At 41.0% G+C, this 17279-nt stretch overlaps 1 protein-coding gene across 1 annotated transcript in view; it reads left to right on the top strand.

Annotated features, from left to right (window-relative positions):
* The window catches only part of pcdh15b (protocadherin-related 15b), a 568726-nt gene that overhangs the window by 443923 nt on the left and 107524 nt on the right, over positions 1-17279 (top strand). The window contains exon 25 of the mRNA XM_069899399.1: positions 6099-6226. Coding sequence (XP_069755500.1) covers positions 6099-6226 — 128 coding nt within the window. The remainder of the gene's footprint in view (positions 1-6098; positions 6227-17279) is intronic.

The raw sequence follows: 17279 nt of genomic DNA, 5'->3' as shown, positions 1-17279 counted from the left end.
TCTCTACCTTTTGAAGAAGAGGGGAAAGTGACGTCTCTGATCCTTTCTGTTGGACTCCACACCCATCCCCAATTTGTGAGATCATGCATTGTTCAGTAGAGATGGGTGGGCCAAGAACTCCCAATACAGTTGTCTGTTGAATATCTTGCAAGTCCTTCCCTGCTAATCCTTGTCAGGGTCCCAAGACTAACATTGATTTAGTATGCCTTCTCGAGAAACTCCAGGCCTTTCTGATCCATGAGCCCACGCTACCCAAATACACCCAAGTGACTAATTAATATTCTAACCGTGTATGTCTTTGGAATGTGGGAGTTACCTGGAGGAAACCCACATGGACATGGAGAGAACATACAAACGCCATACAGACAGTGGTAGGTGTGAACCCAGGTCACTGGCATGGTAATATCATTGCACGAACTGCGCTGGCTTTATCTCGCTCTCCCCTTTCTTTTCACAAGGCGGGTGGAGGCATTTCCTAACCTTTTGCTTCATTGCTTTTTATGCTGCTTTAGATTTATTGACAGGCAAGTCATTTAAGTATGCAAGTCTGTGATATTGACTTGAAGGGAGATTGAAGTCTCAGTTTGGCTGCTGAGCAAGTGTAAGCAAGTTGTAATTGGACCCAATGAATGACCAAAACTCAAATGATTTAGTCTATTCCAGTGGTTTTTAAACTTTTTCTTTCCATTCACATTCCACCTACGTCATAATCCCAATGCCAGAGGTGCTCTGAGATTGGAAAGGGATTACTTAAGGTGGTGTGTGAGTGGGAAGGGAAAGTTGAGAATCACTACTCAAGACCCAATTGTTACTGAAATATTCTGCTTGACAAAAATTGTCATTGGCCCATTTCCTTTGGAGCTAGGAAACCGTGCACATAGCGAGTCAATTAGGTACGATTAAAGCAGTGGTTTTCAAATTTTCTCTTTCCACCCACATACCACTTTAAGTAATACCTTACTAATCACAGAGCACCTATGACATAGGGAATACTTATAGTGGTATGCGAGTGGAAAGAAAAAGTTTGAAAATCACTGGTCTATTCCCTTCCACGTTGTCAAGCAGCAGAACAGCAGAATTAAAAAAAACACTCTACAATCGCCAAAGTTTTAATTAGCATTCTCAGTTAAACACCATGAGATGATATACGGTCTTGTGGGGTTCATGGAACAGAAGGAGGCCATCAAAAATATCAATTTTCTGAGCACTGATGTGAAATACTGAGCTACTTCAGAAATCATGTTTTGTGTTCTGCATATAATTTAGTTTGATAATGACTGAAATTTTAAGGGCAATGAATTAACTTTATTTTTTTGTAAAAAAACCAGCAGTTGAGATTATCTTTTGTGCATTAAAATTGCATGTGATCTATCTTTGAGAAGAATGAAAAATTCCTGAATTAAGATTTAATATAGAATGACACTCCATGATTTTTTTTAAAGAGTGTGCGAAATAAGTCACATACAGGTGGGCACCAGAAGGCATATTCTTCTATATCAACTGTAAAGTGGTAAAGCCTGGAAATTACAAAAAAAATTAAACTACTCTTTTCATGAACAGCACAGTGCTATACACGAATGTCAGCAAACTACGAATTATAAAATACTGGGTCAAACTCTCATCTCTAGAAATTGAAAGACTAAACTACAGGCTAAAAATGAAATGCAAGGCCTGTATCATTTTTAAATTCCTGACTTATTAACATTTCTTTTTTAAGTACTTTGCTTTAATGAACTAAGCAAGAAGGCTTATTTAATCCAATACGCAGTGTCCGTGGGACACAAGGATGAGGTCTCATCGATGCCACTAATTCATCATTCACCTGTTAGTTTCTCATGAGGCATTAATATTTCTAGCTGATCATGTTCAAATTTCCATTTGCTTAATCATGCTGATCGTCGTAATAAATACTGCAGAATCGATACTTGTATTTTAATTTGGACATATTGCATGGTTACAGGTCCTTCCTTCCTTCCTTCCTTCCCATGAGCCTAGGCCACCCAAACAGCTTACAATACCTAGTATATTTTTTTGAATGGTGGGAGGAAACTGGAGGACTCAGAGGACACCCAAGCAGACGCAGGGAGAGAATGTACAAACTCCTTGCAACAGCACCGGATTCAAACCTGGCATTGTGCTGACTGTATTCGACTGGATGATCTGCATTTGCATTATTTCTTTGCATTTACAAGTTTACCACCATATCCATACTTATCTATGGAATGTTGGCATTCAATAACCGTGGAGAGCGTCGCCAGTGAATTTTACACTCACTCCTGCACTCTGAGCAGCTGATGGGAATGGAGTCCAAAAATAGTTTTGGCAGCCACAATCTTGCCATGTCCTTATTAGTAAATAAGAAGAAAGCAAATCAGAGAAACAATTAAGATTCCCGACCCAAAACCATGACTGATCATTTCTCACTGTGGATTCTCACCTGGCCCATGGAGTCCCTCCAAATCCCCAAATCTCTGTCAATCAGTTGAGCTTGTTTTTTACAATTTGTTTTCTGAAAATGTGGTTTTTTGGAAGGCCATCTATTAAAATTGTTTGCTTAAAAAAAAGGTTTAATTAGTTCCAAAATCTAATTTTAGTAGTGGAGTTAAATAAGAGATTGATGGGCTATTTATCTCTATCATAGCTACTAAAATTCATATATTTCTGAGATGTGTTGCTGAAGATCAATAGGGTCCCACTCTGAACCCTAGCTTTTAGGGGTGCTGGAGCCATTTTTACAGCAGATGCGCTGAAAAATGTTTGACAAAATGTGCATGATACATGAGGGAAGTTGAACATTTAGTAATTCTACAAATTGAATATGAGAACGTAAGCAATAGGAGCAGGAGTAGGTCATCCGGCACATCAAGCCTGCTCATCAAGACTGATCTGATGATAGACTCATCTCTACCTACCTGTCTTTTCCCCATACCCCTTAATTCCCTTACCTTGTAGAAATCTATCCAACCTTGTCTTAAATCTATTTACTGAGGTAGCTTCCACTGGTTCAATGGGCAGAGAATTCCACAGATTCACCACCCTCTGGGAAAAGCAGTTCCACCTCATCTCTGTCTTAAATCTACTACCCTGAATCTTGAGGTAATACTCACTAGTTGTGGTCTTCCCTACCTCTACCTTGTTTATGTCTTTCACAATTTTATACATTTCTATAGGATCCACTCTATTCTTCTAAATTCAAGCAAATGCAGCCCAAACAACTCAATCTCTCTTCATAAGCTAACCCCTTCATCTCTGCAATCAACCTGGTAAACCTCCTCTGTTCTGCCTCTAAAGCAAGTACATCCTTCAAGTAAGGAGGGCAGAACCACACGGAATACTCCAGATACAGCCTCACCGCTACCTTGTGCAGTTGTAGCATAACCTCCTTGCTCTTAAATGTCATCTCTCTAGTAATGGAGAACAACATTCCATTGGCCGCCTTGATAGCCTGTTGCACCTAATAACCAACCTTTTGGAATTCATGCACAAGTACTCCTATGTCCTTCTGTGATCATGTTCTGAAGAGGGTGCACAAAATCATTAAGGACCTCTTCCACCCTGCACACAGTCTTAGTTATTTAAAATTTCACTAATTCATTTCAAGTAATGGATAAATACTGTCAATTACCTACCACGATATGCATCAAACATTTCCAGCTGGTGTAACGTAAACACTAGTGACATCACTTTGGTTTGGTTCTTTTATAGGAATAAAAATGGCTACTGTTAGGTTTGTTTGCTGTGCTGTTATTTTAAAGTAGGTTAGACAAGTTAATCATATTTTTAATACAAAATTACTATTAATCTAACTTCCCAAATGTAAGTTTCAGTAGATAAATCTTTAGTGGTAGGACCATAGGAGTTATGTGAGTATTTTATCCTGTTTTTCATCGCTGTGGGGACACTCTAAGGCACAGCATATTAAGGTTCGATTCCAAATGAACTGTGGTTTAAGGGTAAAATTTTTACAGTTCAAATAACTTCTTATACACCGACATATACGTTAATTAAAAGATATCCTTAACTGCAATACATTTTTATAACCTGCCTGATGTAAAAAAAAAGCAGAATATTATCATGGCATTAACAAAACTGAGCAAAAGGTCTTCTCTGCATGGAACAAACAAACTGCATAGGTGTACAGTCAATACTCTCTGTTCTTACTTTTCTGAGTTTGATGTTACCCTTTGAGAGCCTCGATGTTGCAGAAACGGAATTCCAGGCATTCCAGTGCCCTGGTCCAGGCACTCTCCTCATCCAACCTCACCAAATCAGCATTCAGAGTGTACAAATCCAGCTGTGCCGTTCTGAGTTCACTCTGCTTCCTGAGTTCTTGACTGCAGTAAGGGAGACCAACTCTAAATTTCACCCCTCTCATAGACAGACCTCTTTAGGACTTAAAGTATATGTAATACAGGGGTGAGTAGTCACCATTCTGGGTTGGGACCGGGGCAAGTGGAGGGTGTAGTACCCAAGCCTGCCCACTGTCCCAGAGTTCAAAGGGAATGGCAGGCAGAATGGTCAGAGAATGCGGAGTGTGGATCTCGTCACTATCCAAGTGGTCAGAGGTTGTGAAAATTGTGCCTCGTCACTCCCCTGGTCGTGCGTGATTATGGAGGGTGGTTACAGTATGTGGTTTGCTGTTATAGTCACTCTTCCAGTGGTCAAGAACTGGGGAGAGCTTTTGGTCTTGTTCTGCTTGGACGTTGAACTATCAGTGTCAAAATGCAACCTTTGACTTACACGTCAGCATAGCACTGATAATCTCCGTGATTTATTCTGACTGCAGTAAAATCCCCGTTATCTGGCATCTACAGGGATTGCGGGTCCCTAAATTGGTGCCTAGTGAGCCACCTGGCCCCAGTTATGTTGCAACCTCCTGAAATGGTTTCATGTGTGGCAGTCAGTGCTGCAGCACTCACCTCACTGCAAGTTTCCTGCACTCTCGCCTACTTCCTGAGTGATGTTAAGGATGGTCAGCAGCCTTGAGTTTAATTCTATTGTCTCGTTTTCATCTGGAAGTGCTCACAGTCACAGGAACATTGCTAGTTGCGTAGAGGATTGTGAATGGAATCATTATAACTAAGCTTTACCCTATATTAACCTAGCTCAGCAGTGATTAATGACTGTCACCTTGAATACCTTCCCTTGAAAGTCCTCCCGCTTCGCAATGCTGATCCCAGTTGTTCCATTCCAGTGAAAGTGGGATCATTTGCCATAAACTCGATAATGTGCCAGCAAACCATGAAGCCAGTGCCTTTATTGATGATCTTGTATGATGCAAGCTTAGCCAGAATTTTAAGCCAATATTGCTTCATATGACATGCTGTGTCCTAAAGATACGCACAATGATAAAATAGAATAGGCATTTAAATGTAATTTTGCATGTCACATTTAAAATAATTAGCACTGACATAAAATAACATATTCAAGAAATTAATCATTAGCTGCCAAGGTACGTGATCAGCTCACTACTGCAGAACAGGGTCCATTAATTCAGAAGTTAGCTTGAAAAATTACCCTCCATTTGCCGCATGTGGTGTCCATTACTTCAGAAGTTGGCTTTAAAAATTACTGTATCTCCTAAGCTTATTTTCTCCCCCCCCCCCCACTGCCCCCCCCCCCCACACAATTTATGTTGAATTGTTGGTGATGTTGACTGATTGTAAGTGAGTGCATTGAAATGCATTGTACAGAAAATTAGACAATTACATAAAATTAAACTGCAGACATGCAATGGCACAATCAGGGAATTTTGCCGTTACACGGCAGTCTAAAGAGGAATGTGCAGGAACGTTGAGTCAATTCCTGCACCGTGATTTATCCTGCAGGACCCCTACAACTTTTTGGAAGAACCCTGCGGTGTAAATCGTACCAGAAAAATTCATTGTCACTCTACTGCACATCCAACCACACAGGCAGCAAATATGCTCATTTTATTTCCGCAATTTTCCAGACATTGCAACCATAAATGACTTGTCTAAATTGAATTCTTGTATATACAGTATTTCAAATAAAATGTGTTTTTGGGAGGAAAAAAAAATACAAATAGATCAGTAAGTTTAAAATAGAAATCAGTAATTTCAGAATTTTTGTTCCAGCAAACACAGCAAAGGTTTTCATTGAGGTGCAAGACGAAAATGACCATGCTCCTGTTTTCACCAAGTCTCTCTATCTGGGTGGTGTGACTGAGGACGCCAAGACATTCACCACGGTGCTGCAGGTTGAGGTAAGATGATGAATTTTCTTATTGCAGATACTCGAATAATGATCTGAGCTGTAGCTTTCAATCCTTGGTTACTGTGAAATGCAAAGCAAATCCTGAATTGAGCCTGATTTCATCTATGATTTACTGAGTTGCTACCTGATCCAGATAAACCAGTATTCACACAAAATCTATATTTTTTTCAAATCCTAATCCCTACAAAAACCTGTGAGTTATCACCCCTCGACGATAAACCTTTTTGTCAGCAGTTGTTCCAATGCACAATTAACTCCTTTGAATTCAGCTGCTTTCCAATTGTCTAAGACATTAACATTCAAGAAACACAACGCGAATGGTGCAAAGGACAAATTCTGCACGATTTCTATCAGAACTGTAGGAAATTAAGCCTTTGAATTTAAAGATTGGCTATATTTGTTACCAAAATAATCTTGCCTCAATGCATAAAGTAAGAATAGATTTTAGGAGCTGCTACCACTGTAAGATTCATAGTAAATGGTGTGTTTTGGAAGGTTTTTTATCAGTCTGTCCATAGCTTCCAAGCCACCATTTTAAAACTGCCCTTTGGGGAGGTACTTTGATGCAGATTGTTGTGATTTGATGTTTTTCAACAATCCAACTCTGAATATTCAATTTTGAACGAGTCAAATTCTTCTTCTTTCTTGAGTAAGGGTTCCGACCAGAAATGTCAAACATTCTTTTTCTCCCACTGACCCACTGAGTTCCTCCCACCAATCATCCTTTGCTCCAGGATCTAGCATCTGTAATCTTTCATATGTCTTAAAATCTCCTTTTATTTCTTCAATGGTCCCTGAGATTCAGTGATGACTTGCTTCCATTGAGGCTTTGTGGGTCCTGAGGAGGTGGAATGAGGCCAGAAATGGGAGCCCCAAGACTCTTCCACCATTGGGACAGGAGATGCTTGAGGAATGGTTGGGTGTCTGCTTTGTGAGGTGGGGCACTCTTTCTGCTGCATATGCAAGGTGTCTGTGTATTCACAGTGCATGGACATGAGACTTTCAATCCTATCCCAAATCTTCATTCTCCTCTCTGTTTGCAGTCAGTAGGCATTTTTAAGCTGCAGCACCTGCGTAGCCCTCCTGGGACCCAGGTGTGATTAGTGGGGCAAAGGTGCTTCCAGCACCTTTTAAGCTGCAGGGGGATCGACCCATTGAATTGCCAGCCCGGCGATTGAAAGTGGATCCCGCCCCCACGATGACACGTTGAATGACCCGCCATGCACTTACCGGAAGTACTGTCGGAAGTGACGAATCAAAGCCCAAATGGCGAACGGGAACAATCTTCAGATGCTGGCCAAGCAACTCTGCTGTGCTGCAGGTTCAAAAGGCAACTATTGTGACCACCGCTGTCAGGCAAATGCTTCAGTCACTGGAGGAGCAGCAGGATGTAAGCTCTGCACATTTCAGTATGCAGCCCAGTGACACACACATGCAAGCACTGCCGTTCACCGGAACAACCAGGTTGGCCATTTTAGTTTTCAAGTCGCCGGTGGACGTGACCTAGATAAGCTTAACTGGGTTTCCTGACTACCTCTGAGTTAGGTCAGGGACCCAGTTGGATTTGGACCACACTGACTGCATCGGACCCTTTCAAGCTGCCGTGTGAGTGGGGTGCAAATTGCCCGGTTAATCCCATTTACAGGTGAGGTATTTGTGATATCATAAACATAAGCAAGAATGTAAAAATCAGATAAACACAAATGGATTGTTTTTCCAATCTTTTGAAAAAAAAAGTTTGTGGTATATAATGGACAATTCATGAGCTTTCTCCAACTAGCGTACATCATCATTAAAAGAGAAAATTACCTTTAAATTATTATTAGTATCTACAAAAAGAATTACATTTAGTTTTTATTCATCAATAACTTGCCATTTAAAGTCATTAGGCACTACTTTCAAAAATACATGATGGATTGGAACTGAACCTGGACATGGGTGAATTTGGAATTCTCTGACCCAAATGTCTCTCGTGTCTTTGTTCAGAAAAGAAGCCAGTGATATCTTGTTTTAAACCTAAGTGAACCCTTCAAGACCTGTGCTAAAAGTAGCAGGGCCGGCACTTGGCAGCCCAGACCACAAGGTCTGCAGAGTTAGGGGGAATCAGTGAACTGGCACACGTAGCAGAAGAACACCCCACTCTTACCCCTATGTTGAAGAGGTGAAGCCTGGGAGAGGACCCTACAGGGCAGGAGACCACAGCCGCAGACCAACGAGGGGCTTAGTGGCTGAAGGGCTCACAGCAGGCTTGGGTTGCTGGAGACTGAACTGGGCCTCGAATGAACTGGGCAGTGAGACCAGGATTTGTGAGAGAAGGAATCCTAAAGGGCCTTGTGCATTTAAAGCTTCAGTTCGGAATCAGGACCCAAGTGCAGTGACTAGGATGCTGGAGCTCGGGTTCAACACTAGGACAGAAAAGAGACCATGCAGCTGCTTGGGATGCATGAGGCAGTGGTATCAAAGGAAGCAGATCCACAGATACATACTGTCAAAGAAGGGACTACCTTTTGCCTCTCTTTCTTTTATTGGTGGGGGTACTAGGCTAGTAAGGTCTCTGTGTGCTTTTATTGTGTATATTATGTGCATGACAATAAAAGGCCCTGAACAAAGTATGTTGGATTTTTTCATGAAAGATACAAAACAGAGCACCTTAAAAAGAATAAAAGCCTTGAGCACTGGGAAAAGAGAATTCCATTTCTAACTATTCTTCTGAATAGTTCTCTCCCAGTTAACTCATTAGACTCATTGCCAAAACAAGGGTTTGACCTAATTTAATTTGTCACTTAACAAGGGTTTTGTTGGCTTCAAGGAAAGGTAAGGAATGCATTTCGTGACTTTTGTCCAACAGCATCTCCATGACCAGTAACATTTAATAGCCATTTTGATCGAGTTAATAGGAAAGAATAAATAAGTAATTTAAATTGAAAAAAAACTCACTGGTAGGCTCTATCAATAACCACGAAGTCGCGAAGCAGGGGAATGATAGGGTTAATAAACACAAGACTTTGGCTGGTGCGGATCCAGGTACAGGAATGCAGAAGGGGGGAGGGAGGTCAACCTTTATGGCCAGGTCATAAAGGGAGGAGACATAGGAGATGAGTCACTAGTGGGCGGGCCAGTCTCATACATACATACAACAGCACACAGGTAGGGAATAATGTACAAGGAGAAAACATATCGCTACACTCACTTTAGCATCTGCTCTCTTTAACCATTAGCCATTGGGTGAGAGGATTGTATGCTTCAGATGGTCGAAGCCGATATGGTTCCCTTCTGGTCTTTAAAATGAGAAGAATGACTACCTTCTGGCTTCTTTCCTTTTCATCCATGTCAACAGGCATCTTCCACAAAAATTAAAGGTTTACTCTCCCTCTTGTAGATCATATTTGACATCATGAAATATTCTGTGGAGACTGCTCAAAGGAAGGGGACTGCATTTGGATTTTTGAGTAGGTTTTCAAAAAAAAGTTCCATCAATGAGATTAGAACATATGGGGTCATGGTCTGAGGATGAGGGGAAAGTTATTCTCTCAAGGGGTTGTGAACTTGTGGAAGTCCTTACCACAGAGAGTTGTGGAGGCCAGTTTGTCGGTTATATACAAAAAGGAGTTGGATGTGGCCCTATTGGTTAAAAGGATCATAGAGAAAAAATTATATGATCAACCATGGTGGAACAGACTCAAAGGGCTAAATAGTCTTCTCATGCTCCTGTTTTCTTTGGAATTTATGGATTTTTTTTTTAAAAATCAGACATAGAATTGGTTATTAAACGGTTAAGAAAGGGTAAGAATAAGTAGGTTGTTCTCAGATTGTGAGGCTGTGACTAGTGGGATATCAGAGGGATCAATGATGGGGCCTGGCCTACTCATAATCTGTGAGACCGTATAAAGGAGGAAGTAAAAATGGTTAAGGGGATATTAGCAAGCTAAGTGAAAGGGCAGGAATATGACTGATGAAATATAATGTTGAAAAACATGACATCATCCACTTTGGAATGAGTAACAGTAAAGCAGAATATTAAGAGATGAGAGTTTGGTATGTGCTTAAAGGGCCAAATATATAATTTAGCAGCATGTCACTGAAGGCTAACAGGCAGTTGAAATAAATGATCAGAAGAACAAATGTTAGGTTAGGCTTTATTACAGGAAGAGTTGAGCATAGCAAGTAAGCAATCTCGCTGAAGATGGGAGCCACACACTCATTCCAGGTGAAGTAGGGGATCACTTACACTTGTGCCAATCTAGTCTCCAGTATTCGTTGTTTAGATGTGGCCCCATCTACACTAGAGAAACCAGGTTAAGCGAGAAAATCTGCAGATGCTGGGGTCGAGAGCAAGACACAAATGTGCTGGAGAAATCCAGCAGGTCACACAACATCCAGATGAAGTAAAGGGTAACTAACGTTTTGAGTCTGGGCTCTTCGTCAGGGGATGAGAAACCAAATGTTTTGCAAAGAGATGGTGCTTAGTGCACATGTGTGATCTTGAGCTTTGCATTGCATGCTGTTTAAATTCTCAATCCCACTCCCATTCTAACCTGTCTGCCTGTTGTGAGAGAATTATAGATATGTTTTTGGGAGATAAATTGGGGCAGGTGTTAGTGTAGGTCACATACAAACACTTTAAAACAGATCTTCTTTAAAATACTGCAGCTCTGCTCATGCTAAACATGTCAGGGCCCCAGAGCCTTTGCAAAAGCTTTGGAGAGTGCCCAAGAGACTTCACTAATGGATTGTTGTTTACATAAAGGCAACAGATGAAAGAACTTGTCAGAGCCACCGATTGTCTGGAGTTGTTCTAAGAGGGTCATGTGGTTTTTCAAGCAGAGAGGGTCAAACAGGCTTTCTCTCACAGAGAGAGAGAGATCAGTTCTACAGTGTTACAGTCAGCAACAGCAGCTGGGGCTGGAACAGGACAAGCTGGCAAGCTTGTGGAAAACCCCATTTGAAAGACAGCTTTTGAGTTCCTAGTTCAGCCTGGTCAAAACCCTTGTGGTTCATGCAAGAGCAGAGGACTGGCTGTCTAATGTTTCACTTGAAATAAGAGAAACAAAAAGGAACTCTGTGGTGACCTGACAGAAAGAGGTTGTCATCTGGAGAACCCTGAGGGGGCAAGTTTCTTCAGCAAGACACTGAAGTGGCTGGGTGTCTAGCGTATAACAAATCTCTCTCTGAAAACTGATAAGAGCCTTTCTGAGTGGTAACCATTTACCTTTCAAGCACCAAAGCCTGGTGAACTTCATAAACGTTAAATTCTGTGCACAGTTTAAGAATTGCCTGCAACCAGGGAACTTGGAGGAATGAGAAGTGAGATTAGACCATGAACCAAAGAACTTTTCTGAACTTAAACACATATTACATACATATGCACTTAGAATTAGAAGGGGGTTAAGTTAGGTTGGTTAAGTCAATAGTGATAAGTTAAAATGTGATTCTTTTTTCATGTTTAAAGATAATTAAAAGCAACTTTTGTTTAAGTAACCATTTGTCTTGGTGAATATCTATTGCTGCTGTGTTTATGGGTCCTCTGGGCTTGTAACACTATCACCTCCTCTACTGCTATTGTCTGTCCCAACATAAGGCCCTTCTACACAGCCAGTGAACAGGAGAACATTTCAAGAAAATTTCTGCTCCGGTGGCTGTGTAAAAATGATGGGATGAATTTTTTTATGCAAATTCCATCTCATAATTTTTCTTCTCATACCCCTACACATTTTTATGGAGTGGCTGCATTGCAAATTGCCACTCTGCAAGAAACGGGCCTAATGAATACAATGTTCCCCCTAAAACAATCTCTGCTACACAGGAAGGCTGTGTAAAAGTGCCCTGAAAGTGCCCCTGTGTAAACGAACACATCAGGACACACCAGAGGTAATTTTCTTTGGAATAATTCTGAAGTTTCTGTAAAATGAAAAGACTAATAGACTAGAAGAATAACATTCTATCTTCCATCTGGGAACTTTGCAATCTTATGGAATGAACATTGAATTGGCCAACTTCCTTTAAACTGCTCTCCAATCATTTCCCATTATCATCCTGATGCTCCATTTTCATGCCCAGTTCTTTAAAATGCATTGTTAGCATATTCAAGATCCTCATCTCTGTATATCTATTGTCTTACACCTCCCCACAGCTCTTCTTTAAAACTGTAAATATTCTGCTCTTCCCCTAATTCTGAGGAGGGGGTTGCTGTCCCAAAATGGTTCTTTCTTTGCAGATGCTGCTTGACTGGTTGATTTTTTTTTTCAGACATACAGCACAATAACAGGCTCTTTTGGCCCATGAGCCCGTGTCACCCAATTGTGCCCAATTTACCAACAACTCCCGTATGTTGTAATCAGTGGGAGGAAACCGGAGCATCCAGAGGAAATCCACGTAAACATGGGAAGAAAGTACGAACTCCTTACAGGCTGCGCCAAATTCAAATCCTGGTCACTGGCGCTGTAGAAGCATTGCGCTAACTGCTGCACCAACCGTGCTGCCCCTATTCTGACATCATTTCTATTATTCCCTCACATTCCAACATATGCAGTTTGATTTATTTCCTGGGTTTCTGTGTTTTTACGCAGCTTTAGTGAGACCATCTTGATAAAGTGTATTGCCTCGAAAGCGTTGACCATTCGTGCTCTCCCACTGAACTTGCTTGACCTACCTGAGTCCTTCCAGCAGATCGTGTTCAGCTTCGGACTTAAGGAAAATTGTGCATACTTTTAGACTCTGGACGGATTTGCCATTAAGGGAGTACAGTGAAGATTTGCAGAACTGTTTCCAGGAATGACGACACTGTGGTCTATGGAGAAATTGAGTGCACTGGGCTTGAATTCCTAAAGTTTAGTAGAGCGAGAGCAGAGCTAGTTGAAATGTGATGAGTTAGATGCAGTGAAGGTGGTTCCCCAGGCTAACAGAAAGCTAGAATTAGGGGTCAAAGACTCAGATCAGGGAGTACAATTCCAGAAATAAGGCTGAGCAGTTTGGAGTTAAGATGAGCAGAGATTTCTTCATTCAAAGGATGGTAAACTTGGGAATTCCTAACAGCAGAGGAGATATATATAAATATACCTGATCTCCAAAGATCTTCTCACTTCTCTATCAATTTGGTCATTTCTCAGGTTACAAATTGAATTTGCAGAGGACTGAATTATTCCCTTTGGATTCTTCCTGTTCTTTTGATTCCTCAATCCCTTTTAAAATTGTTAAAAATCAATTATTTAGGGATTACTATTACTAGAGAGATTGCAAACTTGTTTAAGGAAAATTTTCTTACTTTATTGAATCATGTTAATAAATATTTATCTCAATGGTCACTTCTTTCAATGACGTTCATAGGGAGGATTAATATTATTAAGATGAATATCCTGCCTTAGTTTTTGTATGTTTTTCAAGCTGTCCCAGTATTTGCTCCTAATTTTTTTTGGGTGGTTCATCAGACTCCATTATTTCCTCTTTTATATGGAAAAAAGTAAGTATCCTCATTTGAAAAAAATCTTCCTTCAAAATACTAAAAGTAATGGAGGCTTTGCACTACCTAATCTGAGATTTAATACTGGGCAGTGAACGTTAGAGAAATCATTATTTGGAGACATGATAATGAATATTCAGGTGCCTCAAGATGGATTGATTTAGAGATTGAATCCATTAAAAGACACTCTTATCTCAATACTTGGAATGCATTTGCCTTTTTTGCTCTCCAAATTAACTGATAATTTGATAGTTAGACATTACGTATTTGGTTCCAATTTAGAAAGCACTTGGGTTATCATAGATTTTTATTAATTAGTCCAATTTTACATAATTGCTTTGTTTAACCTTCAGTTTAAGACATTGGATATACTCATTGGTCTGTGTTGATTATTAAATCTTTCTTGGGCTTATATATAGACCAAAACCTTGCCTCTTTTGAGCAATCATCTGCCAAATTTAACTTAATTAATCAACATTTTTTTCGCTATTTAGAAATTTGGAGCTTCTTAAACTCCTTAATGTTGAGGCTTCCCCTAGGCTTAGATTTTAATCTTATCTGGGAAATATATAAGTTTAGACCTGATCAGAAAGGACTGCTTTCAGCCCTTTATGAACTACTTTTAAGATCTAGCGACAGTTCTTTAACGTTAAGAAAGTTTGGGGACACAACTTGCTGAAGATACATGGGGGTCTACTTTGAAAAATGTACATTCATCCTCTCTCTGTCCTGGACGTTCCTTATTACAATTTAAAGCAGTCCACAGGACCCACTATTTGAAAGTTCAATTAGCTAAATTTTACCCCAATATATCCTCCAAATGTGCTAAGTGTACAACTCAGGAAGGTACTTTATATCATTACTACTGGAAAGAGGTATTTAGCCCACTATATTTAATTCTTGATATAAATCTGTCTCCAAGCCCTTATTACTAAACAGTATTTCTAACAGTGGACACGAGGTAATTCAATAAAGTCCAACTGCAAACAATGAAAAGCTCCATTTGTCAGGAGAGCACCACCTGTAGGGCATTTAAGTCCTTTTCGCACATTATGCTTTGGACAAATTAAGCTGCATATTGGTAAAGATTTTAATGACACTATGTCTGTAATTAAAAAAAAACCCACCATTCTTTTCTTCCCAAGATGGGTACAGGTGTGTAGATAATAAACAAATAGAGTAACCAAACTATTGGGAGTGCAGACGTGGTGGTCAGGGGTCAGCCACAAATCAATACTGGGGTCTTATAGGCAACGTTCTGCTCTCCAGCCATCCTGCTCGGCATCAGATGCAACCCTCTGGTGAGTACACATCGTAGTTATGTCTGGCTTGATGGCTCATACAAGGAGACAAAACTGGCCTGGATAATACCCAAAGGAATCAAATGTTTGCCATTCTGAATTGAAATTTTAGTGGCTACATCAGATGAGGCATTTCCTGAAGCAATCTGTATAGGAAGCTGAATAGCATTTAATCTTTCAGGTGTTATTGATAGGAGTACCTGAAAAAGTGAAGAACCCTCACCAAAATCATGTGCAACACTAAAGACGTAACAGGAGTCAGTGTAAATAATAGCAAGAAGTCCTTAACCAGGGCATGTGAGAGCAAAATATTCAGCTCTCTGAATTGAAATAGATATTCTGAATGCAGCAGCTTTGATTGAATGAGAAAGGGTGACAACAGCATAATCAGAAATGTGATGCCCCCTCACTCACTCACGGAAAAGCTGCCATCAACAAAATAAGTAGCATCGGGCTCGGACAGTGGCCGGTCTGGTGATGTTAGCACACAGTTATGCTCAAGACAATCATGGGGGCGAGGGGAGGGAGGGGGTCACCTTGAGTCATGGGGGGATTCATGAAGAATGAGGAGGGTTTACTGTAGTGGAAAAAGTAGGAAGACGGTTATTGAGCAAGGCAGCCGCACACCGGTTGCGTCTAGCCTGAGTCAAGTAGTGAGTCTGCTGAGAGGTAAGAAGATGGACTATCGAAAATGTGAGGTGAATACAGTCACCGGTCGCTGCAAGGTAATGTTAGAGGACATGGTAGTTAATGCTTCTGGCAGGGAGAATCTGAGTGCAGGGTAATATTCCAAAGGCTACAGGATCAAGGTTAGTGAAAAAATAGGCAACAGGCCTGCGCTGGTTACCGTGATATTGGATGATAACTGCAGAAACAAAGTCTTCCATTATAGTTGAAAGGGGTGATCGTGGCCTGCCTGGAGTAGGCACTTCTGTCAGGGATATATTTAAAGCTTCAAGTGCAGCCTGCAAAAGTTTGTCTAAAAAAAAGAAGCAGGAGCCTTAGATGATGCAAAGGGAGTTAACAATTTAGTGTGGGCAGTAATATTAGGAACCCGTTGTTGACAAAAATTGACAAGACCTAGAAAAGCATGCATCTGATTCAGAGTAGTCGGGGAGGGTGTACGTAAAATGGCTGGATGCGCTCTGGGGTGAGATATCAAAAGCCTGCACTGAATAAAACACTGAGAAACTTAACCTGTTCCTTTTGCTGCTGAACCATGTGAGGGGGGAATAATGTAAGCCCAGAGCATTCAATAGGGAGGCTGTATCAACCTGATTGCCATCACTGGTGACTGGAAGATTGTCTACATACTGTACAGTAGTGGAGTTGGCATATAATGATATCTATTGCAACTGAGCTTGAAGAGTTTGTGAAAAGAGAGTGAGCGTGAAGCCCTGAGACCCAACCCTGAGGTAGACAAGTCCCAAGTGTACCACTGGTCACTTTAAGTAAATATGAAAAGGTATTGTAAATCAGAATGTAAAGGTATTAAAAAAACGCATGCTGGAACACGGTTGGTGTGAAAGGGGGGCATCTGCGGGCATTGCACCCAAGTGCTATGCCACCCCATACAGTCTCGGCCATCGCTCGCTGTCAGACCCACCTCCATGCCCTCTGGCATCACTAGCGTGCTTGACACACGCTAGTGACTCTCCACTCGCCCTAAGCCACATCACTACCATGTGCCGAGTGTCTGATACCATAAAAGCAGCAATCATGCCACTTACATCAGAGAGGCTAATCATGTTAAAAGCACTTCCCCGCCCCTCTGAGCGAGTTTATGAGCGTTGCACTGTGTCTCCCCCCTCTAATACGTTAATGCCCCCCTCCAACATTCGTTATTTGCACCAACGCTGTGCTGGAGGTCAATAATAGTAAAGACCTAAGCAGACGTGGGGATCAAACTAATAGTGGCAGGGTTCGGGATAATAGGCAAGACAATTGCATTGATCTTTCTCAAGTCGCATAGTAGTCTCCAATCAGCCCATCCTGGCTTGGGGACCAGTAAAATAGAGGTGTTACATGGAGACTGGCAAGGGTCTAATATTTCTTGCTGAGGAAAGACTCTATTTGTAGGTGAATTCGACCTCAGCCCCAGCCATAATGGTTAATTTTGACTGGTGGGACGGGAATGAGGCCAACTTCATGATGAAAGGTAGCCCAAAGGGCCTGAGTTACATCATGTTGGACCTAAATTGACTGATAGTAATTAAGACAGCCAATTTTAGAGAATGGAGAAGCATAAAACTTCCTTCCACGGAAAGGAAGTGGAGTTCACTTGG

Source organism: Narcine bancroftii, chromosome 10 (genome assembly GCF_036971445.1).
Source record: "Narcine bancroftii isolate sNarBan1 chromosome 10, sNarBan1.hap1, whole genome shotgun sequence".
Classification (NCBI taxonomy): Eukaryota; Metazoa; Chordata; class Chondrichthyes; order Torpediniformes; family Narcinidae; genus Narcine; species Narcine bancroftii.
Note: the sequence above shows the minus strand (reverse complement) of the source record. Positions and strands in the feature narration are given on the sequence as shown.